The 27083-nt window shown below is 43.1% G+C and overlaps 1 protein-coding gene across 1 annotated transcript in view; it reads left to right on the top strand.

Moving 5' to 3' along the window:
• ARR3 (arrestin 3) overlaps positions 1-26646 on the top strand; it is a 39498-nt gene extending 12852 nt beyond the window's left edge. The window contains exons 9-16 of the mRNA XM_075834287.1: positions 13737-13872; positions 14530-14614; positions 16359-16431; positions 18854-18991; positions 21069-21152; positions 22336-22359; positions 22811-22879; positions 26374-26646. Of these exons, the coding sequence (XP_075690402.1) occupies positions 13737-13872; positions 14530-14614; positions 16359-16431; positions 18854-18991; positions 21069-21152; positions 22336-22359; positions 22811-22879; positions 26374-26467 (703 nt within the window). The 3' untranslated portion in view covers positions 26468-26646. The remainder of the gene's footprint in view (positions 1-13736; positions 13873-14529; positions 14615-16358; positions 16432-18853; positions 18992-21068; positions 21153-22335; positions 22360-22810; positions 22880-26373) is intronic.
• Positions 26647-27083: the final 437 nt, after the last annotated feature.

The following is a 27083-nucleotide window of genomic DNA, read 5'->3' on the forward strand; positions in this document are numbered from 1 at the left end:
TCCATCACTACAGATGGTCGGGTACTGGATCGTGCCAGGCTCTTCCCGATACCCCTGGGTACTGGGGTAATAATGGAGCGGTTAGCGTAAGCCTTTCCACCGGCTAACACTAAGCACCTCCTTAGTTATGGACACTGTCAATAAGACAGCGGCCATTGCTAAGGCAGTAATAATAAAGTTTTTAAAAAAAACACAGACACAGAAAAAATATTTTATTGAAATAAAACCCCCCACACAATCCTAGTTAACCATTTTATTAAAAATAAAAAATAAAACGCTTTCATCAAAGCAAACCTTAAATCAGAAGTAGTCCAAACAACCGAACCAGTAAAAAAATCAAACACAAAAAAATAAAACATCAGTAACACATAAAAAACTTTTAACACCCTAGCAACACCCCTGGTGTGTGTGCGTGTGCGTGTGCGTATACGTATATATATATATATATATATATAAATCAAGGATAGGAGCAGCACTGTGATTCCACGCCTGGTAAGGCCGGTGCTATGCTTCAAACCAAGGAGTGACCTCTCCTTGTATAATGTACGTCAAAGAAGAGAAAGAGCGAAGCAGCACTAAAAAAAAACTTGGGTTTATTCATCCTACATCCACTACAGCGCTTCACCCTCTCTATGAAGGCTTTTTCAAGTCATTGTAACGTTGTAGATGAATGTTGTTGTGTTGTGGATGTTGGATGAACAAACCCAAGTTTTTTTTGAGTGCTGCTTCACTCTTTCTCTTCTTTGAGATATATATATATATATAGAGAGAGAGAGAGAGAGAGAGAGAGAGAGAGAGAGAGAGAGAGAAATAAACATAGAACACAGTAACGGCACCAGGACTTCAAGGTAGATGAAAGCAGGGTGGATTTATTCACCTCAAGACAGCAACGTTTCGGTTCAACAGGAACCTTTCTCAAGCTTACACTACCGTTCAAAAGTTTGGGGTCACCCAGACAATTTAGTGTTTTCCATGAAAACTCACACTTATATTTATCAAATGAGTTGCAAAATGACTAAAAAATATAGTCAAGACATTGACAAGGTTAGAAATAATGATTTTTATTTGAAATAATAATTTTCTCTTTCAAACTTTGCTTTCGTCAAAGAATGCTCCATTTGCAGCAATTACAGCATGGCAGACCTTTGGCATTCTAGCTGTTAATTTGCTGAGGTAATCGGGAGAAATTTCACCCCATGCTTCCAGAAGGCCCTCCCACAAGTTGGATTGGCTTGATGGGCACTTCTTGCGTACCATACGGTCAAGCTGCTCCCACAACAGCTCTATGGGGCTGAGATCTGGTGACTGCGCTAGCCACTCCATTACAGATAGAATACCAGCTGCCTGCTTCTTCCCTAAATAGTTCTTACATAATTTGGAGGTGTGCTTTGGGCCATTGTCCTGTTGTAGAATGAAATTGGCTCCAATCAAGCGCTGTCCACAGGGTATGGCATGGCATTGCAAAATGGGGTGATAGCCTTCCTTATTCAAAATCCCTTTTACTTTGTACAAATCTCCCACTTTACCAGCACCAAAGCAACGACAGACCATCACATTACCTCCACCATGCTTGATAGATGGTGTCAGGCACTCTTCCAGCATCTTTTCAGTTGTTCTGCGTCTCACAAATGTTCTTCTGTGTGATCCAAACACCTCAAACTTCGATTCGTCGGTCCATAACACTTTTTACTATTTACTATTTAATGAAGCTGCCAGTTGAGAACCTGTGAGGCGTCTATTTCTCAAACTAGAGACTCTAATGTACTTGTCTTGTTGCTCAGTTGTGCAGCGGGGCCTCCCACTTCTCTTTCTACTCTGGTTAAAGCCTGTTTGTGCTGTTCTCTGAAGGGAGTAGTACACACCGTTGTAGGAAATCTTTAGTTTCTTGGCAATTTCTCGCATGGAATAGCCTTCATTTCTAAGAACAAGAATAGACTGTCGAATTTCACATGAAAGCTCTCTTTCTCTAGCCATTTTGAGAGTTTAATCGAACCCACAAATGTAATGCTCCAGATTCTCAACTAGCTCAAAGGAAAGTCAGTTTTATAGCTCCTCTAAACAGCAAAACTGTTTACAGCGGTGCTAACATAATTGCACAAGGGTTTTCAAGTGTTTTCTAATCATCCATTAGCCTTCTAACACAGTTAGCAAACACAATGTACCATTAGAACACTGGAGTGATGGTTGCTGGAAATGGGCCTCTATACACCTATGTAGATATTGCATTAAAAACCAGACGTTTGCAGCTAGAATAGTCATTTAGCACATTAACAATGTATAGAGTGTATTTCTGATTAATTTAATGTTATCTTCATTGAAAAAAACTGTGCTTTTCTTTCAAAAATAAGGAAATTTCTAAGTGACCCTAAACTTTTGAACGGTAGTGTATATATAAAGAAAGGCAGCAGCACTCAATTCCAGGCAAGAAGTCCTTAAGTAAACGGGTGCCAGCAAGAAGTCTCGATCCGAAAGACCATACAAATATCCAAGAAATAAATCCTGCAGCACTCCAGTAATCAAGCATGATAAAGGTGTGTGTATATATAGGCTGGGCCCTTTCCCTAGAACAAGCGTATCGTCTGGGTGTTATAGACGTCACTTCAGCGCGATCCCGCTCGTTTAACCTGTTAAATGCCGCAGTAAATAGCAGACGCGGCATTTAAATGACTAGAAACGGGGGCAGCCCCCTGTAACTTTCCAACGGCCCCCCCAAGTAACACAATTTTGGGGTGCCGTTGGTTGGCATGGTAGCCTAGGGGCCTGATGAAGGCCCATAGGTCCGCCATCTTTCTACTCTTATGAAGCCCTGCCGGAGGCAGGGTTTCATAGGAGACTGTCAGTATCACGAGATACTGCAATACATTGGTCTTGCAGTATATCTTGCAAGTGATCTAACGATCGCTGGTTCATCCCCTAAGGGAACAAGTAACAGTAAAATAACTTTTTAAATAAAAATAAAATAATTTAAAGTTCAAGAAAACACAGGTTTTCCCATTTTCCGCTCAAGCACAATGTAAAAAAAAGATAAAAAATGAACATAACTGGTATCGATGCGTCCGTAAATGTCTGAACTATTACAATATATCGTTATTTTCCTCTGCACGGATGGTCACTTTATCTCTCACAAACAATCGAATAGAATGTGATTAAGAAGTCTCATGTACCCCAAAATGGTACCAATAGAAACTACATCTCGCCCCGCAAAAACTAAGCTCTCACACCGCTCAATTGACGGAAAAGTAAGAAAGTTATTCCTGTTAGAATGTGGCGACAAAACTAAAATTTTATTTTTAACAATCAGTTTTCTCATTGTAAAAGTTATAAAACATAAAAAAAACTTTATAAATTGGGTATCGCTGTAATCGTATTGACCCGCAGAATAAAGTTAACATGCAGTTTTTACCGCACAGTGAACGCGGTATAAACAATACCACCCAAAAGATTGAGGAATTGCTGTTTTTTTTCCTATTTTACTACACAAATATTTTTATTGCAGTTTCCCACTACATTATATGGTACAATAAATTGTGCCGTGAAAATCGTCAATTCATCCAGCAAAAAACAAGCCCTTATACGGCAATATTGACGGAAAAATAAAAAAGTTATGACTTTTGGAATGTGGGGATGAAAAAAATGAAAGTGAAAATCCGAAAAATGGCTGCGGCGGGAAAGTGTGTGCACACACACACACGCACGCACCCACGCACGCACACACACACACACACACACACATACCTCCCAACCATCCCGGATCTAGTGGGACAGTCCCGATTTCTCACCGCTGTCCCGCCGTCCCGGCCGGTCTGCAGAATGTCCCGCTGGGCGCTGCAGCTGTATCAAAACAGCTGATCGCTGCTGACAGGCGCCCTGCATGCCAGACGTCTGCAGCAGTGAACAAAAGAAGGCCTGAGTCTTGCGGCGGTGTTCTCACTGGGATTGATGCCGGCACGGGAGTGGACCAGTCCAGTCACCTGACCTGTCAGCTGACCTCACCGGTCAGGTGACAAGTCAGGTGACTGGACTGGTCCACTCCCGGGCCGGCATCGACACCAGTGAGAACGCCGCCGCAAGACTCCTGCCTTCTTCTGATGGGGAGTGAAAGCAAAGCGGAGAGTGGCAGCAGTAGGGCCGGTTACCTCTTATAAGGTGGTTGTGTTGCGCTACCTACAGGGAGCTATCTACAGGGGGGGCTGTGTCTGGCGCTATGTAAAGGGGGGCTGTGTGGAGCAATCTACAGGGGGGGCTGTATCTGGCGCTATGTACATGGGGCTGTGTGTGGCGCTATCTACAGGGGGCTGTGTGTGGCGGTATGTACATGGGGCTGTGTGTGGCGCTATCTACAGGGGGCTGTTTGTGGCGCTATCTAAAGGGGGGCTGTGTGTGGAGCTATCTACAGGGGGGCTGTGTGTGGAGCTATCTACAGGGGGGGCTGTGTGTGGCGCTATGTACAGGGGAGCTGTGTGTGGAGCTATCTACAGGGGGGCTGTGTGTGGAGCTATCTACAGGGGGGCTGTGTCTGTCGCTATGTACAGGGGGGCTGTGTATGGTGCTATGTACAGGGAGCTGTGTGTGGAGCAATCTACAGGGGGCTGTGTGTGGATCTATCTAGAGGGGGGCTGTATCTGTAGCTATCTACAGGGGGGCTGCGTCTGGCGCTAAGAACAGGGGGCTGTTTGTGGAGCAATCTACAGGGGGGCTGTGTGTGGAGAGATCTACAGGGGGCTGTGTGTGGAGCGATCTACAGGGGGGCTGTGTCTGGCGCTATGTACAGGGGGCTGTGTGTGGAGCAATCTACAGGGGGGCTCTGGTGGATGATTTTTCCTTTGACCGGTAGCAGAGTTACACAACTGGAAAAAAAATCCCCATCATGTAACTCTGCTAACTGTCAATTGAAAAGTCATCAACCACAGGGTCTCCCTCTTAAGGGCTGATTCAGACTAACGTGTTTTGCGTCCGTGCCGGCCGCGTGGTTTTCACGCGGCTCGCGCAGACGTAGAGAAGTCTATGGGGCAGTGCAGACAGTCCGTGAGTTTTGCGCAGCGTTAGTCCGCTGCGTAAAACTCGCGACATGCTTTATGTGTCTGCGTTTTTCGCGCATCACGCACCCATTGCAGTCAATGGGTGCGTGAAAATCACGCATGCCCCACGGAAGCACTTCCGTGGGACAAGCGTTATTCGCGCAATAACAGTAAAAGAATGAATGTAAACAGAAAAGCACCACGTGCTTTTCTGTTTACAAACATCCAAACGAAGTGTCATATTGATGGCGGCTGCGCGAAAAGCACGCAGCCACGCATCCATATGAACAGGGCACACGGAGCTGTCAAGTGCCTTTTGCGCGTGCAAAACGCAGCGTATTTTGCGCGCGCAAAAACGTCACGTTCGTCTGAATCAGCCCTAACTTTCATCGTTCTCAGCCTTTTGGTTTGTCCTGCAGCTGCTGCCGCCGTGATGAGCAAATGTTATACCCAAGATAGGAAAAGTAACATAAAGATGACATAACCGGATCCATAATATCGGTGATATCCAGACAGTCTAGAAATCCGCAGTGAGAATGTGCGCTTGTTATTTGCAGAAGGCTCTGGCCGTGATTTGATGTGTTGATGCGAGATACTGGGCGTGGTTAGGGGCGTGGCTTAAAATGTCCCTCTTTTCCAAATTCAAAAGTTGGGAGGTATGCACACACACACCAAAGCAATCTGGGATATAAGGGCACAAGCTCTGGCTTCAATTCCCTTAGCTGATGTCACAATCAGGAAGTGCCCGCCCATTTCATGAAGCAGCAAGAGAAGATTTTACATTTACTGTCTGAAAATTATAATGGCTGGATCTCGGGCTAGGAAGTAGCTATCTACATAATATAGGTATCGTTGGAATTGTACTGAAAGGCTCTATTCAGCTGTGCAAAAAATTATTTTTAGGCAATGTCATTGGAGGTACGATTTAACCAAAAATTTTTACCCCATGAATAATTCTTAAAAGCACTCAGAAATGGATCTGCGGTTCGGAATTTTATTCTGCAGCATGTCAATTGTCTTTACGTAAACGCTGCTTATATGTTGCAGAATTTCCCCATTTAATTCAATGGGGATGTAAATCCCTCATCAAATAGCAGTTGTTCCGATTTTTGTTGCGGGTTCGCAGTGATCCCGCCGCAAAAACCGGAACTCAGTAATAAAAAAAAAAGATATATATTAAACTTACCTAGGAGTCTGTGTTTCATCCTCCTGGGATGACGCTTCATCCCATGTGACCGCTGCAGCAGCAAATCACAGGCTGCAGTGGTCTCCTAGGATGAGACGTCATCCCAGGAGGGCTGCCTGCTAGCATGCGGGCTAAGCAAGTGCTGCAGTTTTTCACAGCGGACATTCCCGGGCGAAAAACTGCACCACAGTTTGGTGTTCTTTTTTTGCCCGGAATTCCGTGCGGTGCACAGGGCAGATGCGTTGCGTGCTATTACGCAGTGTATCCGCCCCTTGTGAACTCATCCTTATTGTTACACATTAAAATAAATTGTCAGTAAAGCCACCTTCACACGGCAGTATTTTGGTCAGTATTTTGCATCAGTATTTGGACGCCAAAACCAGGAGTGGAACCTACAAAGAGAAAAAGTATAATGGAAAGATTTGTACCTCTTCTGTATTTTGGACTTATTCCAAATACTGAAGCAAAATACTGACCACAATACTGCCGTGTGACAGTGGTCCTATAACCCATTATATACTAGCTTGGATACATGCAGGATTATATACACTAATACAATGCAGATAGCAGTAAAAATCGGGCTGTGTCCCCAGTATATACTTATGTTCATGATCAGAACTGCCGCACTAATATTTATATTTTTAGCAGTTAGTGTTACTACATACTCTACAGTATTATCGATTATAGAAAGCAAGTTGAGGACACCATAGTTAGTACAGATTTGTCTATGTGATTTTTTTTTTGTCAGGTTACTCAATTGTAGCAACACTGGGAGGAATTTATTGAACACTGGACACCAGTATTCTGGCAAAAAAAAGTTGCAAATTTTGGCACATGCCTATTTTTTTGCGCAACATTGTTTGACTTTTTTAACTTTTACGCCGTGCCCGGCATTTTAAAAAAAAGCTGCCGTGGCTTTGCGAAAGGGGCGAGCCATCTGAGGCCCATCAAATTTACCATGATTTATGCAAATAACTGCAGCAATTTATGGAGCAAATGTACGCAAGCTCGTTGCTGGCATAGAATTTCCGGTCTGTGCACGGGTTGCCAGAGATGCGCCTAATTCAGTTCCCCACCTGAAGGGTGGAGCTAAATACTGGATACAAGATTTTTATTTATCTGTCCCTGGTGGCATAGATATCTATCCCTAGTCTCCCACCAGATCCACATCCTGAGCCTTGCTCAGCTTCTATTGTGCATCCACTTTTATGTTTGCAGCTCATTCACATTAGTTATTTAAACAGGTAAAAAACAAAATATTAAAACGAGCACTAAATGTAAAGAACATATAATCCAAAAATCCTAAAATACAGCCTTAATAGTTACTAAGAACTGAATAAGCATATATGTGATCCACTTGCAATAAGGGCTTATTCAGACGACCGTTTAAGGGCATGGCCAGACGTGGCGGAATTGCTCTGGAATTCTGCTGCGGAAATCCGCAGCGGACATTTTCTCCATTGGTTGCCACACCTTTTTAGTTAGGTTCGTGCACACGTGGCGGAAAACTCTCCTGCGGACCATAGGCTGCGGTGCGGAATTTGGTGTCCGCAGCATACACTGCCTGTTGCGGACGTGTAGTGGACTTGTTGCGGACTCATTGCGGAATTTCTCCATTGATTTCAATGGATATTCAAAATTCCGCAATGAAATCCGCAGATGTTATGTGTATTGCGTTGCGTATTGGTTTTAAGAAAAGGATATTTCTTCATTCTGGCTGGACCGATGTATTTCTAGGTCTACAGCCAGACTGAGATGAAATGTTTTAAAAGACAGCAGGAAGTACTCTTCACCTGAATCCGCAACGACTAATCCGCAGAATTTTACTGCACATTTTAGGCAAAGCCGCAACAGAATCTGCAACGCAGATTATGTGCGGCATTTATGCGGACAGTGTCGGCAGAAATACGCCACGTCTGGCCATGCCCTAATACGACCGTGCAACGCGCGTGATTTTCACGCGCCTCGCACGGACCTATGTTAGTCAATGGGGCCGTTCAGACAGTCCATGATTTTCACGCTGCGTAAAACTCACGACATGTCCTATATTTGTGCATGTTTCGCGCATCACGCACCCATTGAATTCAATGGGTGCGTGAAAATCACGCGCAGCACACGGAAGCACTTCCGTGTGACGCGCGTGATTCGCACAACAACAGTAAAAACTATGAATGAAAACAGAAAAGCACCACGTGCTTGTCTGGTTACAAACATACACTCAGATTGTCTTAATGATGGCGGCTGCGCGAAAATCACACAGCCACGCATCATACGCTGCTGACACACGGAGCTGTTAAGTGCCTTTTGTGCGCGCAAAACGCACACGCTCGTGTGAATCCGGCCTAAATGTTACATTATATTCTACAATGGAAACTTATGGCAGAGCTGCCATTTAGAGATCACTTGCATCCAAGGTCAGTGCATAAAGGTGCAAACCATGGAGTAAAGAGCCTACACCTGGACTTGAATATGATGTGATGAAGCATAAGTCTATGGCCTTATTTACACGAGCGTTGCGCATCTCGGATGTGAAAAACTGCAGTTTTTTACGTCCGAGGTGCATCCATGCTCTGCTAGAGTCTATGGAGGGATGCGTGAAGCGTGGAAAAATAGGATATGTCCTATTTCCTCACGGACACTTCGTGGTCCGTTGAAACAACGGCCGTGTGAACGGCCACAATGAATTATATAGGTCTGTGTGACGGGCGTTGTTTCAACGTTTAACACGGCCTAAGACCTCATGCACACAAACGTATTTTTTTCCTTTCGTAAATACGGGTCCGGTGTCACCAGTATTCCACCCGTATTTACGGGCACGTTTTCGCTGCAAAATTGCACTGCACTAATCGGCAGCCCTTCTCTCTATCAGTGCAGTTACTGACGATCGTTTAACTCTTTCAGCACCCTGGACAGTGACTATCCCCCTAACGTCGCCTAGCAACGCTCCCGTAATTACGGGTGCACACACGTAGTCACCCGTCATTACGGGAGCCCCATAGACTTCTATGGGCGTGCCCGTGCCGTAATTACGGCCTAAAATAGGACATGTTCTATATTTTACAACAGCCCAGGCACCTTCCCGTAAGCATACGGGGAGGTACCCGTGGCCAATAGAAGTCTAAGGGCCCGTAATTATGGGCTGTAATTACGGCCCTTGATTACGGGCGTTTTTACGTTCGTGTGCATGGGGCCTAAGGCTGGGTTCACACTGTGAATTTTTGTTGAGATTTTAACATGCGTTTTTTTGTTATGGTTGATGAACGCGTGTTAAAAACGCAACAAATATGCCCAGTGTGAACCCAGCCTTAGTCCAGGTTACCACACAGCTTAAACACTGAGGAATTTTCCCAATAGAATTCTGTGCTCAATTCTGAAGCATAAGGCTGGGTTCACACGAACTCTTTTCAGACGTAATGGAGGTGTTTTACGCCTCGAATTACACCTAAAAACACGGCTTAAATATATCGGCAAACATCTGCCCATTCATTTCAATGGGTTTGCCGATGTACTGTGCCGATGACCTGTAATATTACGCGTCAATGTCAAAAGACGGCGTGTAAAATAACAGCCTTATCAAAGAAGTGCAGGACACTTCTTTGGACGTAATTGGAGCCGTTTTTCATTGAATCCAATGTAGAACAGCTCCAAATTACATCCGTAAAAGATGCCTCGCAAAACGCGAGTACGAGCAATTACGTCTGAAATTCAGGAGCTGTTTTGTCCTGAAAACAGCTCCGTAATTTCAGACGTAAATGCAGTTATCGTGTGCACATACCCTAAAGCAGCAGCAAAGTGGATGAGATTTTGAAAATCTCAAGCCCACACTGCGTTGCAGAAAAGTCATGCAGAAAGTATTCTGTGGTGCAACTTTCAAATCCGCAGCATGTCAACTTAGGCTGGGTTCACACACACACTATTTACGGACGTAATTCGGACGTTTTAGCCCCGAATTACGTCCAAAAATGCGGCTCAAAAGCGTCCATTCATTTGAACGGGTCTTACGATGTTCTGTGCCGACGGTCATTTTTTTTACGCGCCGCTGTCAAAAAAGACGCCCGCGTCAAAGAAGTGCCTGTCACTTCTTCAGACGTAAATGGAGCCGTTTTCCATTGACTCCATAGAAAAACAGCTCCAATTACGTCCGTAATGGACGCAGGGAAAGACGCCTGCACATGCCATTACGGCTGAAATTACGGAGCTGTTTTCTCCTGAAAACAGCACCGTAATTTCAGCTGTAACGGACGCTGCCGTGTGAACATACCCTTATGCTGCTTATTCTGTGTAAAAGCTGCACAAAATCCACAGGTGCTCAAAAGCTTGCTATAATCAATGCTTCACCCTAAGGGCAGATTCACACGAGCGTTGCGTTTTTGCGCGCGCAAACAACGCGGCGTTTTGCGAGCGCAAAAACCATTTGACAGCTGCGTGTGTCATGCGTGTCTGATGCGCGGCTGCGTGATTTTCGCGCAGCCGCCATCATAGAGATGAGGCTTGTCGACGCCCGTCACTGTCCAAGGTGCTGAAAGAGCTAACTCTTTCAGCACCCTCGACAGTGAATGCCGAACACAACAGCGAAAAACCTGTAAAAAAAAAAGATAAAGTTCCTACTTACCGAGAACTTCCTGGCCGTTGCCTTGGTGACGCGTCCTTGGTGACGCGTCCTTGGTGACGCGCCTCTCTTGACATCGGGCCCCACCTCCCTGGATGACGCGGCAGTCCAAGTGACCGCTGCAGCCTGTGATTGGCTGCAGCCTGTGCTTGGCCTGTGATTGGCTGGAGCTGTCACTTGAACTGAAGTGTCATCCCGGGAGGTCGGACTGCAGGAAGGAGACAGGAGTAATCGGTAAGTTAGAACTTCGGTTTTTTTTACAGGTTCATGTATTTTGGGATCTCAAGTCACTGTCCATGGTGCTGAAACAGTTTAACTCTTTCAGCACCATGCACAGTGAATCTCTCCCGACGTCGCGGACCGGAATTTTTTTTGCAGGGTTCGGCCAAAACGAGTTTGGCCGAACCCGGTGAAGTTTGCCTCGGTTGTCGGGGTTCGCTCCTCGCAAAGACACTCCGTTTGGATGCTTGGAAACAGAAAAGCACGTGGTGCTTTTCTGTTTCCATTCATCCTTTTGACAGCTGTTGCGCAAACACGCAGTTCGCACGGAAGAGCTTCCGTGCGACCTGCCTGGTTTTCACGCACCCATTGACTTCAATGGGTGCGTGATGCATGAAATACGCAGAGTTATTGAACCTGTCGCGTATTTTGCGCAGCGAACAAACGCTGCGCAAAATACACGGACTGTGTGTACTGCCCCATAGACTTCTATAGGGCATTGCGTGCCGCGCGAAAACCACGCGCCCTACACGCTGCCAAATCACGCTCGTGTGAATCCCCCCTAAGGCCGGATTCACACGAACGTGTGCGTTTTTCGTGCGCAAAAAACACGGCATTTGCGCGCACAAAAGGTACTTAACTGCTCCGTGTGTCATCCCCATATGATGCGCGGCTGCGTGATTTTCGCACAGCCGCCATCATTATGACATTCCGTTTGGATGTTTGTAAACAGAAAAGCACATGGTGCTTTTCTGTTTACATTCATAGTTTGACAGCTGTTGCGCGAATCACGCTCGTCCCACGGAAGTGCTTCCGTGTGGTGCGCGTGATTTTCACGCACCCATTGACTTCAATGGGTGCGTGATGCGCGAAATACGCACAAAGAACGGACATGTCGTGAGTTTTTCGCAGCGGACTCACGCTGCGTAAAAATCCCGCAACTGTCTGCACGGCCCCATAGACTAATATAGGTCCGTGTGACGCGCGTGAATAAGCCCTAAATCCGCAGGAAAACCACTGAAGAAAATCCACAGCATTTCCGCAGCAATATGCGCAACAATGACACAGTAAGGGCAGATTCAGACGAACGTTGCGTTTTTGCGCGAGCAAACAACGCAGCGTTTTGCACGCGCAAAAACCACTTGACAGCTGCGTGTGTCATCCGTGTATTTTGCGCGGCTGCGTGATTTTCGCGCAGCCGCCATCATAGAGATGAGGCTAGTCGACGCCCGTCACTGTCCAAGGTGCTGAAAGAGCTAACTGATCGGCAGTAACTCTTTCAGCACCCTCGACAGTGAATGGCGAACACAATATCGAGAAACCTGTTAAAAAAAAAGAAAAAGTTCGTACTTACCGAGAACTTCCCTCCCGGCCGTTGCCTTGGTGACGCGTCCTTGGTGACGCGCCTCTCTTGACATCGGGCCCCACCTCCCTGGATGACGCGGCAGTCCATGTGACCGCTGCAGCCTGTGCTTGGCCTGTGATTGGCTTGAGCTGTCACTTGGACTGAATTGTCATCCCGGGAGGTCAGACTGGAGGAAGAAGCCGGGAGTTATCGGTAAGTCAGAACTTCGTTTTTTTTTTACAGGTATATTGGGATCGGAAGTCACTGTCCATGGTGCTGAAACAGTTTAACTCTTTCAGCACCCTGGACAGTGACTTTCTCGTACCGGAAATGTTTTTGCCGGGTTCGGCCAAAACGAGTTCGGCCGAACCCGGTGAAGTTCGGTTCGGTTGTCCGGGTACGCTCATCTCAAAGACACTCCGTTTGGATGTTTGGAAACAGAAAAGCACGTGGTGCTTTTCTGTTTACATTCATCCTTTTGACAGCTGGTGCGCTGTTTCAGTCGGTTCGCATGGAAGTGCTTCCGTGCGACCTGCGTGGTTTTCACGCACCCATTGACTTCAATGGGTGCGTGATGCGCGAAATACGCGGAGATATTGAGCATGTCACGCTTTTTGCGCAGCTGACAAACGCTGCGCAAAAAGCACGGACTGTCTGTACTGCCCCATAGACTTGTATTGGTCTGTGCGTGGCGCGTGAAAACCACGCGGCCCGCACGGACCGAATACACGTTCGTGTGAATCCCCCCTAAAGCAGATTTGCTGCATATTTTGCATGTGTTTTTTAAGCCAAAACGAGAATTGGATCCAAGAGAGCAAACCTATAACGCCTTCTTTTATATATTTCTTCTGTTTAGGTTCTGATCCTGGTTTTGGTTTAAAAATTACCTGCAAAATCTGCAGAAAATATGCACTGTGTGAACAAGGCCTTTGCTGCTGATTCCTGTGACTGATTTACCTGCATTTTTTTGAGATTCCATTGCAGATTTTCTGTTGCAGCGTTTTCTACTTGAGGAAACATATGCTAAGGCTTTGCTCACACAGATTTTGCAGGCAGATTTTATGCCAAAACCAAAATTAAATCTAGGAGAGCAGACCTATAAGGCCTACCTTTATATATTTCATCTGTTTAGGTACCATTCCTGGTTTTGGCTTAAAAAATACTTGCAAAATCTGCAGCAAATCTGCATTGTCTGAACAAGGCCTAATGATAGGTTTCTTGGTCATTTAGAATAAAAGATGGATCTACAGGATGCTTAGAACTTATTACAGCTTGACAATTAGCAATTGGAGTCAAGAAGTAATGCTCTGTATACTTATCTATCTTTGTATTAACCTCATATTCCCTTACCGCAACTAGGAACTCCGTGCGTCTTATCATCCGTAAAGTCCAGTATGCCCCAGAAGTCACAGGACCAGCCCCGCGTGCAGAAATCACACGTCAGTTCATGTTGTCAGACAAGCCACTGCAACTGGAGGCCTCATTAGATAAGGAGGTAACATCTCTCATTGTTTATGTCTTGCTTCTCTTTGATGTATATACAGCTGTAGCAATATTTAACTTGACACTTAAGGCTACATGCACACATTGTGTATTTTGCTGTGGAAAATACGCACCAAAACCTTTTGGCTTTTGGCTGTATTGGATAAATATTAGGGTATGTTCACACGGAGTGCTTTCAGGCGTATTTCGGGGCATTTACGCCTCGAAAAACGCCTGAAAAAACTGAAGCAGAACGCCTACAATCATATGCCCGTTGATTTCAATGGGAAATACGGCATTCTGTTCCCATGGGGCATTTTTTTATGCCTCATTTTCGAAAAACGGCGCGTAAAAAGACGCCCATGAAAAAGAAGTGCATCTCACTTCTTGAGCCGTTTTTCATTGAATAACAGCTCCAAAAACGGCCGTAAAAAAGGCAGCGAAAAACGCGAGTAGCTTAAAAAACTTATGAAAATCAGGAGCTGTTTTCCCTTGAAAACAGCTCCGTATTTTCAGACGTTTTTGATTTTGTGTGTGCACATACCCTAAGACCGCAACAAAACATATAACAGAATGCTAGTGAAGGCCCAGGTCCACAGATTTATTTATTTTACATTTGTATCTATAGATATCGCTATCTTTTCTTATTTCTTTACTTTTCTGTTTGTAGATGTATTATCATGGTGAACCAATCACACTCAATGTGAAAATCAACAATTCAACCAGTAAAATTGTGAAAAAGATCAAGATCGCAGGTATGTTTATAAAGAAAAGAGCAAAGGTGCCCAAACACATTAGGCCTTATTTACACGAGCGTATTTCACGTCCGTGATACGCGTGTGAAATTCACGCACGTCGCACGGACCTATGCAAGTCAATGGGGCCATTCAGACATTCCGTGTTTTTCACGCAGCGTGTGTCCGCTGCGTGAAACTCACTGCATGTCCTGTACTTGAGCGTTTTTAGCGCATCACACACCCATTAAAGTCAATGGGTGCGTGAAAATCACGGACAGCACACGGACGCACATCCGTGTGCTGTGCGTGATTCGCGCAGCAGTTGCTCAAGAAATGATGGGAAAAAGAAAACCACCTCCTTCATTTCATTTTGTAAACGTCAAAACGGTGTGACATAAGGATGGCATACGCGCGAAAATAACGCAGACACGCACCAAACACTAATGACACACGGAACTGCAACGCGCGCAAAATGCTGTGTTTTTTTACGCGTGCAAAACGGATACGTTCGTGTGAATAAGGCCTTAGACAGAGCTTGTCCAAACCCACCAATTTCAGTGGAATTGACTGACGATCTAATATGTTTGGGAGCGATCTCCCCCGACTGCAGATGTTGGAGGGAAAGAAGGTTCGGGTATGATCGTTTTCAAGATGCCCAATACTTTGTTCCCACTGGAAATAAGCCACTACTAGAGGTGTCTGCCTGTGACTGTGACTGTCCATTTAGTCCCTAAGTCAAGTCTTCAGGGACATGTATGGACTGTATATTTTTTGTTTATACAGACATAAACTTTAAAAGGGTTGTCCCCTATATATGTAAAAGGTCCAATTATGATGTGCTGCTCACAGGGGGTGCTGCTGTCAGTGTCATCTGTTATTGCCAGTCTAGGAGGCCAGCAGGTGCTCATTCCTTCAGTGATGCTGCAGAGGAGATGGAGCATTACATGGCAGCCATTGAAACAAATCAGAAGAGTCCCCCAAAGGAAGGGCTGCTCTTTGAAGCGGTTGTCCACCCTGGCTAATAAAGTGGGGTCATGAAAGGATCCCCTCTATTACATCCATATGCCCTAATAGAAGTGTCTAAAGCAGAGGATACCCACAGAGCATGCCCACAGAATCACTGCGTGAAGTTACAAGTGGAAAGAAAGACAAGCAATGTGGTCTCCGACAACCCCTTCAAGCATTTTGTTCATGCTTATCCTGACTTGCAAAAACTTTTTAAAGAAATTTCCAAAAAAACAAAACTTGGTAAATAAAACAAAACTTAGGCTTTCTAGGACATTAAGGCCTTGTTCACACAGAGTTTTGAGGCGGAAATCACTTCGGAATCAGCACTAAAAAAATCTCTGAAATCGCCACCCATTGGCTTCGATGGGAGGCAGAAGCGTTTTTTTTCCCGGGTGGCTTTTAGCCGATCGCGGGATAAAGAAGTGGCATGTCCTTTATTGCCGTGGTTCCGCCTCTGACCTCCAATTGAAATCAACAGGAGGCAGAAAAAACCCACGGTGCTCGTTTCCGAGCATTTTTCGCAGTGTTTTTTACCTGTGGTATTGATTTAGCTTCAATGGCCGCGGGCGAAAAACGCAGCAAAAAAGCGCAGGCACGTCAAAATCTGCCTCAAAATTCTTGAATCTACAACCAGCCCACTATATACAATCCGACCTTCCTTTTTATATATTTGTTTGTTTTCTAAAATACTTACTTGTATTGTTCCTGCACATAACATTGTAAAACTATTCATCATCTTGTCCTATGTCTCCAGTGGAGCAGGTGACAGATGTGGTGCTGTATTCACTGGACAAATACGCAAAGATTGTTTGCAGCGAGGAGATGAAGTGAGTAAACTATGAACGCTGCAGGGTCCACCATCTTCTTCTGCTTATGACATTGAAATGTAATGGAACATTTTCTGAGTTGTTTGAGTGACCAATAAAAAGTTTCTTGGACTATTAGTTTAGTCCATTTCTAAAGATGGATACAATAAATTAATAAATACAATTATAGCCACTTTACGTGCCAACAATACTGTGCGGATTTAGTCGATCTAATGTATGATTATTTGTATTAGTCCTATTATGACAATTATTACAATGATTCCTCACTTTACAATATTAGGTTGTTTTAAAGCCACCGCTGTGAACAGGTGAAAAAAGTAAAAGTATTCTAAACTGAAACCATAACCCCATAAATAACTGATAATTCATTGCGAAGCAAAACATGACAAAAATTCATTCTAAGGCCTTATTTACACCAGCGTGTTGAAACAACGGCCGTCCCACGGACCTTTGTAATTCAATGTGGCCGTTCACACGGATGTTGTTTCAACGGACCGTGTGAAGGGTCCGTGATAAAATAGGACACATCCTATTTTTTCACGCATCACGCATCCCTCCATAGACTCAAATCTATGGTGGATACGTGACATTGCGTTTTTCACGTCCAAGATGTGCAACGCTCGTGTGAATCCGGCCTAAAAAACACAAAATACAAATGAGGAAGGCAGTAATGAGATACAGTACCACAGACAGAGACACTAATAGCATGAACCGGTTCTGCACCCCACATAGTGGAGGATTGCTGTAAAATACCCAGTTTTAGGGCTCGTTTACACGAGCGTGATATACGTCCGTGCAACGCGCGTGATTTTCACGCATGTTGTACGGACCTATGTTAGTCTATGGGGCCCTGCAGACAGTCTGTGATTTTTGCGCAGCGTGTGTCCGCTGCGAAAAACTCACGACATGTCCTATATTTGTGCATTGTTCGTGCATCACGCACCCATTGAAGTCAATGGGTGCGTGAAAATCACGCATGCCTCACGGAAGCACTTCCGTGGGAAGAGCGTGATTCGCGCAACAGCTGTCAAACTTTGAATGTAAACAGAAAAGCACCACGTGCTTTTCTGTTTACAAACATCCAAACAGAGTGTCATCATGATGGCGGCCTGCGCGAAAATCACGCAGCCGCGCATCATATGGGGATGACACACGGAGCTGTTAAGTGCCTTTTGCGCACGCAAAACGCCACGTTTTTTTTGCGTGCGCAAAACGCACCTGCTCGTGTAAACGAGCCCTTACTGTAACTAGTCACAGCTGCTTTATAACACATTAAAAAGATGACAATAGATTGACATCGGGTTATTTCATGAAGACATCTGTCATGTCTCCTATGTTGCCCTATTTGAAGGTAACATATATAAGAGGAGGAGATGCTGATGTCCGGGATATATCATTTTCTATCATTTGATTTGAAGCTGTTAAAATGCAGCCAGGACACATAGATAAAGCATTGCCCTCGCCCACACCCATACAGTGCACTGAGACGCAGTTCTCTTTGGTTATTGAATGTCAGTATTGTGTGGGAAATTTGTTGGCAGTGTTATGTGGGCACTATATGGTAGTCTTATATGGATCCTGTATGGAGGTATTACTTAGGCTGGGTTCACACGACCTATTTTCAGACGTAAACGAGGTGTATTATGCCTCGTTTTACATCTGAAAATAGGGCTACAATACGTCGGCAAACATCTGCCCATTCATTTGAATGGGTTTGCCGACGTACTGTGCAGACGACCTGTCATTTACGCGTCGTCGTTTGACAGCTGTCAAACGACGACGCGTAAAATGACTGCCTCGGCAAAGAAGTGCAGGATACTTCTTTGCAACGTAATTTGAGCCGTTCTTCATTGAAGTCAATGAAGAGCAGCTCAAGACTTACGAGCGTCAAAGACGCCTCGCATAATGCGAGGAGGAGCTTTTACGTCTGAAACGAGGCAACTTCTCGTGTGCACATACCCTTAGGCATTATATGGCAGTATTATTTGGGCACTCAATGGTTGTATTGTTGGGAACATTGTATGGCACTATTTCTGTCTAAACATTCTATTAAAAAGTGCATATGTATCTGTGAGATAAATAGATAGTTAACATAGATAGATAGACAGATACAGATAGACAGACAGACAGAGACAGACAGACAGACAGAGACAGATTGACAGAGACAGATAGACAGACAGAGACAGATAGACATAGACAGAGACAGATAGACATAGACAGAGACAGATAGACAGACAGAGACAGATAGACAGAGACAGAGACAGATAGACAGAGACAGATAGACAGACAGAGAGGGACAGACAGACAGATGATAGATACAGCTTTCGAAATCACTAGGAAAAAAGTCTAAACTACTAGTCAAAGGTCCTACTTTGTGTGTTGCCAATCATCATATCCACATTGTTCTCCTGATCTTCTGTAGTGATACTGTAGCAGCAAATTCTGCATTCTCACAATCCTATTCAGTGACTCCGCTACTGGCAAATAACCGTGAGAAACGTGGTCTGGCACTGGACGGCAAACTGAAGCATGGAGACACTAACTTGGCATCATCAACAATGTAAATATACACCTAATTATCCACATTAGTACTTTATTGATATTTGCTTTGACCAGTAAGTCCGTATGTCGGCCGGATTTCCCGGACTCAACACACTCCAGAGAGCCGGGCTCCTAGCATCATAGTTATGTATGCCACTAGGAGTCCCTGCCTCGCCCGCGGGAAAACTGTGATGTACTGTAATCATGTTTTCAGTACGGGACAGTAGTTCCGTGGGGAGACAGGGACACCTAGCATCATGGATAACTGTGATGCTAGGAGCCCGGCTCCCTGCAGTGTGTTCGGTCCAGGATATGCGGCCGACATACGGACTGTATATCACGGACCGACCACGCTCGTGTGAATCCGGCCTCAGGCTATGTTCCCATGATCAGGATCTGCCAGAGACAAATCCAACGTGAATTTTTAAAGGAATCTGCAGCAGAAATTCGAGGCTGACACTCGCATTCTGCCACGGATGTGCCAGTGAGTGCGCACATGCATTAATCCAATTGTAATTCAATTAGGCTAATCTGCAGCTTTCTGTGCAGAATTCAAGCAAATAAGGCGCAAATTGTAGATTTTAACCCCTTCTCGCCACAGCCATTTTTCAGATTTTCAATTTCATTTTTTCCTCTCCACCTTCCAAAAGCCATAACTTTTTTATTTTTCTGCCGATATAGTCCTATGAGGACGAGCTGTAGTTTTTCATGGCAACAGTTATTGTAACAAATAATGTAGTAGGGAATGGGCAAAAATATTATTTGTGTGGTAGAAAATGGAAAAACTGAATCCTCCATGTTTTTTTGCGCTTCATTTTTACGACATTCACCATGCAATTAAAACAACATATTACCTTTATTCTGCGGGTCAATACGATTACGGTGATACCAAATATATATCGTTTTGTCTATATTTTACTACTTTTACAAGTAAAAAACTATCTGTGAAAAAATCTATATATATTTTGTGTCGGCAAATTCTGAGAGCCATAACTTTTTTTATTTTTCCGTCGATTAAGCGGTATGAGGGCTTATTATTTGAGGGATAAGCTGTCGTTTTTAATGGTACCATTTTAGGGTACATGCGAGGTTTTGATTACTTTAAATTCCATTTTTTGTGGGAGATGAGGTGACCAAAATACAGAGATTCTGGAGTTTTACAATTTTATTTTTTTTACGTGCGGGTTAAATAATGATATATTATAATAGTTCATACTTTTACAGACGTAGTGATACCAATTGGGTTTATTTTTTTACAATGCTTCAGGGGGGAAATGGTAAAAGGGGGGTTTTTTAACTTTTAATTTAAAAAAAAATTGTACAGAAAGAGAACTTTATTTAACTGATTTTTACTCCTTTTAGCAGTCCCCCAAGGGGACTTCAACCAGCGATCATTGGTTTGCTTGCACTCTATTCTGCAATACTAATGTATTGCAGTATATCATCTTTCTGACAGGCTTCTATTGAGCCCTGCAATAGGATCACAAAGATAGCTGGGGGTCTTCAATAGGCCCCCCGGCTGTCATAGCAACCATTGGCATCCTGCGACCGCATCGCAGGGGGGGTGATGAGTTGTTAGGGGTCGCCCCTCTCTTTCTAACTATTTAAATGCTGCAGTCGCTATTGACCGCGGCATTTAATGGGTTAAACGATCGGGATCACGCTTGAGTATGATCCCACTCGTTACTTTGAAACATCGGCTGTAACAGACAGCCGACACTCGCATTGTATGGAGCAGGCTTAGCTGGTGAGACCGCTCAATACTTCCCCTACCCGGCAATGACGTAGCCATACGTCAAATGTCGGGAAGAGGTAAAAATCCACTGATCAGTCAATATTCCGAGCAGATTTTTTTTCAGCTGCATGTAAATGGAATATAAAACACCCCATTTACTTGCCTAAATCCTCATCAAATCCTGAACGTGTGAACATGGTCTAATACAGTTTTCTATACTAATTCTCTCCTTCATAACATAACCTACTCTTAATAATTTATAACCTACTCTTAATAATTACTTTATAATATAAACATATCACATATTAAAATTTTCAAAATGTTAAATTATTCTTTTGCTATTTCCTTTTTCTTCTCCTAGTTTGCGCCCAGGAATGGACAAGGAGGTTCTGGGCATGCTGGTGTCTTACAAAGTCAGAATACATTTGATGGTATCTAGAGGCGGGTACGTGAACTAACCTAATAAGTTCTCATTTAATGTAAAGGGCTGCATGGATGTGCTGGGTCATCCGGGAGAAGAGACACCTCTGTAGCTTCCTTTCACTCTGGCTAATATATTAGGATCCTGAACCAGGCAACCCCATTAATTAACTTAGAATTCCATAAAGGGGTATTCCGGTTTCAGCAACTTAATTTAGTTTTTTGTATAATTAAGTTATACAATTTTCCAATAATCTTTCTGTATTAATTCCTCGCTGTTTTTAAGATCTCTACTTGTTATTATTCAGTAGGAATATTCATTGTTTACTTCAGCAGATACAATTCTGTCCATGGTCATGTGATGGACACACAGGTGCTGGGATCTTTAGAGGACACAGCTCTGATGCAGATACTGTAACGAGCTGTGCACCTTTGTGTCCATCACATAACCATGTAACGAGGCCGTCACCTGTGTGATCATCACATGACCATGGACCGAATTGTATTTACTGGACGAAGAGCAATAATGTTCCTACAGAATGACAACAAGCAGACATCTTTGAAAACAATGAGGAATTAATACAGAAAGTATATTGGAAAGAGTTTAAAACTTTTACCTATACAAAAAAATGGCATTCGTTTTCAGGAACTGGACAACCCCTTTAATCGAATTAGACAACTCCTTTAAGCCAGCCATAAACATTCGATCATTATCCGTTGTTATTATTATTGAACAACAGTTTTTTGTGCCGACCGTTTAACGTGCATGGGGTCAGCTCAATAGTTCCCATGGATTTCAGTATGTTTGATCCTTTGTTCCTTCAGGGAATAGGTGATGCCAGTGGTTTCTAGTAGCTGCTTATCTTCCTTTGCCTTCTGAAATAAACATGCATGTCTGGATCACTGTTAGGGTATGTTCACACGGCCCAAAAAACAGCTGCAAAATCGGAAGCAGAACGCCTCCAAACATCTGCCCATTGATTTCAATGGGAAAAACAGCATTCTGTTCCGAAGGGGCCGGTTTTTTACGCGGGCGTTTAAAAAAACGGCCGTGAAAAAGAAGTGCAGGTCAAAAACGCGAGTTGCTCAAAAAACGTCTGATAATCTCATACGTTTTTGAGTTTGCGTGTGAACATACCCTCAGAAGCAATGCAGCGCAATGTTCCTGTGATGTAAAGTCAATTAATATATATTTTTTTAATTTTCAGCATACTTGGAGATCTTACATCAAGGTAATGCCACAATCACATTTTTTTAATATACATGTTATTAAATCTTACACTAACCATAAAAAAAGTAACTTGCAATTTTTGCACATTTTATATCAAATAAAAAACTACATCGTTATGCAGTTCCATACAATGGAGACTAAGACACACACACACACACACACACACACACACAATGGAGACTAAAATACACACACACACACATACACACACACATACACATACACACACACACACTATCCATACAGTGGCTGTCCCTTTCAGCTCCGTTAGCAAATTGTTGGCAGCCTTTAGCAGTTTCATCGCTCAGTTAACTGAACATTATTTGCTGAAAGTATTAAACCCTTAAGTATTCGTTATAAACTTGTTCCGTCATCAACTCAAAATACTAACCTCCCCATCTTCTCGTGTTTGCTGTCAGTTCTGATTCTAAAATAAACCTCTTATTCTCTAGTGATGTTGCAGTTGAACTGCCTCTTATTCTGATGCACCCAAAACCATCTGAAGGTAAGTCTAGATATAGGTTATTAATTCTTTAAAATATATAATTTAGTTACAATTAAAATAAGAAAAAAAAAAAAAAAGTAAGATGGAATGGTCTACTAGGGACATTAGACCTAATTTATTTTTACTCAGATGGGTTAAATATGATCACTGCAGTGGAATTGAATTCTGATTCCAATAGTATGTGTATATGCAATTCTCCAGTTTCATATCTACATATATATAAAAGTGAATGAACATAAGAGAAATTGAATCAATATTTAGTGTGACCACCCTTTGCCTTCAAAACAGCCTCAATTCTTCTAGGTACACTTGCACGCAGTCTTGGAAGGAACCCGGTAGGGAGGTTGTCCCAAACATCTTGGAGAACAATATGGGCATGAAAACAAAACAAAAAAATGTTTTTTGCAAATTTGGTGTTCAGTTTGGTCATATATATATATATTCCTACTGAATTCCTTTACCAATTTACCTATTAATAGTTTTGGGTTGTTTCCACTATCCCTAATTCCATTTATACCTCAAAGAGGCTTGGTAAACGGGCAAGTAAACATTCTACAATTCTTGCCTTGCACTATATTCTGGTTCAGATGTGTTGACTGTTTTGCTAAGCATCATAAACGTGCATTACAATTTAGAAATCCCAAAATGAAAGATGATTCACTCTTTCTATACACTGCACTTGTAATGTTTCTCCAGATGTTATTAGGTTCTTGTGATATTCAGCTAAAGAAAACCCCCTTTCATATACAAATTGTTGTCACCTATAGGAGGCAGAAGAGAGACAATTTTCTTCCTTTTGGAAGAGAGCTATTTTGTATACAATGGGGGGAATTTATTATCAGTTTTGCGCCACTTTTGTGGTATAAAAAAAGACGCACCATATTTGTGCTAAAGTTTGCAAACTCTTTTCTCGCCACTTTAGAAAGTAGTGGTGATAAATGTAGGCGGGCTTAACTAGGAGGGCAGGGCCAGCAAATTAATTTTTGCGCCTCTTAATAAATTCGGCGCATCTCACTCTGATGTATAAAACGCCAGTCTTAATAAATTCCCCTCATTGTGTTCACAAGGACTTGGCTTACTTTAGTTTTATAAATATTATCCATTATCACTATGAAGTCTGGAGAACAACAAGTCCCAGCAACATAAGTGACATGCCAGAAACTGATGAGTTGGTCACATTGGACTGGAGACCAATGACAGGCAGAGAAGAATGAGAGAGAGCAATCTTAGTCGGTCACTGTAAATTAAACAGTCTGCGACAGACGACACTATGAGGTACCAGCACAGCAGATAGATGGTTAATTTCAGTACATGAAGGTGTCAGAGGAAGGCAATATTAGAGGTCAGGGCGGTCACAGTCACAAAAGTCAGGACATTACTTATACCAAGAGAAGTGCCACTAAAGCACGATCATAGCCATGCTAATGGCGTCTGTGATCCACGTAAATAAAGTATCCCACTATTTCACTGGAAAGGCAAGAAAATGTGTACAACCCGGCAGTTTATTATACAGCAATGGCCACTGTGAATAACTAAAACCACAATGGTCGCAGTTCAGGTGTATGGATGGTGCTGGAGCAGTGAGGTACATATTCAAAATATATGTGAAATACATGGGAGAATTTATTCAGATGGAGATGTTGATCATTTCCGAGATCTGGTATGGACCTATATATCTTGATCCTAATTTAGCGAAGGAAACACCTGAACTACCAGACCTTTTCTAGCCGCACATGATCTGTATCTATTCTGTGGAGAAGTTTTTGTTGTTTTTTTTATAAGAGGCTCTGCATAAATTCCTTTGACTTTTAGACAGGGTTACATTTGAAAAGCAAGGGTCTAAGGTCACTTTGCCACTTAAACGTTATAATGGTAAGATCACAGGCCGTTCGCAATGCCATGCTACTGCACATGCACTGCCAGACAGTCAACTAAGCAGCGACTGTTGTTTTGTCTTAAAGAGGTCGCTGAAATTTAGAAATGTAAGTTTGTCACAGTACTAAACTACTGGGGTCACATGTCATGACTTTTTATTGGCTTGAATATTATACCACTGGATCGGTTGTGGCTAGCCAGTGGACAGCTGTTATGTTTATTGTTATAAGAAGTTCAGGATCAACCCATATGTGACCAACACAGAAAAATTGGACTATAAATGTGGGATACATACCATATGATAAACAAGGGTACTCAATGAACGGTGAAATCCTTTATTCCATCATCCAACAGTAATATAGAATTTCACAGTACCAGAAACAGAAGACAAAGCAGAGCGAACCAAATAGTGAATTCCCTAATACAAAATACATGCATTCTTAGCTTGGATATGGTGCTAAGTGGCCCCTTTACCAAGCGGAACAGAGTCGGGGGGACAGGGGCTAGGCCCAGAGGTAGAACCTACATGTATCAGACATTTATGGCATATCCTGTGGATATACCAGAAATGACCAAGATGGGAATATGCAATTAAGTGTTAAGATTCTATTTTAAGCTGCATTTCTTTACCCTTAAAAGTGAGTTTTATAACCTTTTATATGATCGTTTGATAATCTAGAACATAGGTTCTCAACCTGTGGCATGTGTGTGAAGGGGGTACACATCAGATCTAAAGTGGTACTCGCACTGTCCTCTTGCTGTGCTTTTAGTTGGTGCAGCACAGTGTATGATTATAGCCTCGGGGGTACTTTGATGTAATTTATTTGAGTAGAGGGTACTTGGGTTAGAAATGCTGAGGAAGACTGATCCAGACTATCTGATAATCCAGCACCAATCGGATCCAATTGATGCCAGATTAGATTAATTCTACTGTAAATTGAACTGTGCACAGAAGTAATAACTCTTTTTATGTGTTTCTCTTCTTCTCTATTTATCTTGGACACCTGCAGTAACAACAAGGTAAGAGGAATATATATAACATTGCATTACTGGGTATACATCTACTTAGTATGTGACCATTGATGTGAATGATGATAAATCCCTTTGACAACATTGAACAACCACAGCACAGAAGAGAAGTTATTGTTATGGGGAAAATGTGCTGACAACAGGGTCAATGTCAAACCGACTACTAGACTTGATGCCTGGGTTAGAGGCTCCTTTTTCATCGCATCAATGTTCTGTAATAGCTCAAAATGCAAACTTTTCTGACTGCTCACGGCCACCAATAGTGCAGGGTGCTCAGGCACAGCCCCATTCATTTGAGCGCCATTGTTCAAGGAGATACCGTGAAGAGGATGCAGCTCTAAATCAGTGCTGCAGCCCCTTCGTTCTCACGATCAGTCAGTGTCCGGCCCCCACCGATCAGAAAGTGATCGCAGAGATTAGATGGCAAGGTTACTGCATAAATAATTGCAGAGTATTATCAAGTCAAAAGAAATGTCTGACCTGGGAAAAGCAGTGAATTGAATCTTCGGCCATTTTCGTTCTCATCACCGTAGTTTCAGAGCTTTGCTATGACAATTGTCTATTCTTTTCACATACGTCTAATCTTGTGCTGTCATTCAATTCTAGTGCAGAGGATGTGGTGATCGAGGAGTTTGCAAGGCAAAAGCTGCAAGGCGAACAAGAAGATGAAGATGAAAAGGAAGAAGCAGAAAAAAGTTGACATGCTGCCTCTTACTTGTTGAAAACAGTCTACTGCACATATTGTCCCCTTCAGTCAAATCATCTGGTGATCAGGACCTTGTAGTCATCGTTTACATTAGGATTAATTAGTATTAACTGTCTTTCTATATGTTCATATCAATCAGAAGTTGCAAAAAAAAAGAATAAAATAAAATGTGACTTTCTGCCTATTTTTCTTCATGGTCTGCATGAAGATAACAAAGCTTTACCTCTGTATACGTCACACTAGTTAGGCCGTACAGTTTTGGGGTCTTGTGCACATCAAGCTTATTGAGTGTATGTGAGGTTTTACATTCTAAAGAACAATTTATGATTAATGCTACATTATTGCACATCATTATAAAGGGTACAAGACATCTACAGGGTCCAGTACTTAGTAACATACAGTATATAAGGCTGAAAATAGGCATAAATCCATCCAGTTCAGCATATTCCCCTGCAATGTTAATCCAGAAGAAGGCTAAAAAAATCATTAGGAAAAAAACAATTTTCTCTTCTTAGTGAAAAAAAATGTTCCCGACTCCAATATAGCAATCAGAATAAATCCCTGGATCAATGACCCCTCGCCAGTAATCTAGTAACCATTACATATTACA

The sequence above is a fragment of the Rhinoderma darwinii genome, chromosome 8 (assembly GCF_050947455.1).
Source record: "Rhinoderma darwinii isolate aRhiDar2 chromosome 8, aRhiDar2.hap1, whole genome shotgun sequence".
Classification (NCBI taxonomy): Eukaryota; Metazoa; Chordata; class Amphibia; order Anura; family Rhinodermatidae; genus Rhinoderma; species Rhinoderma darwinii.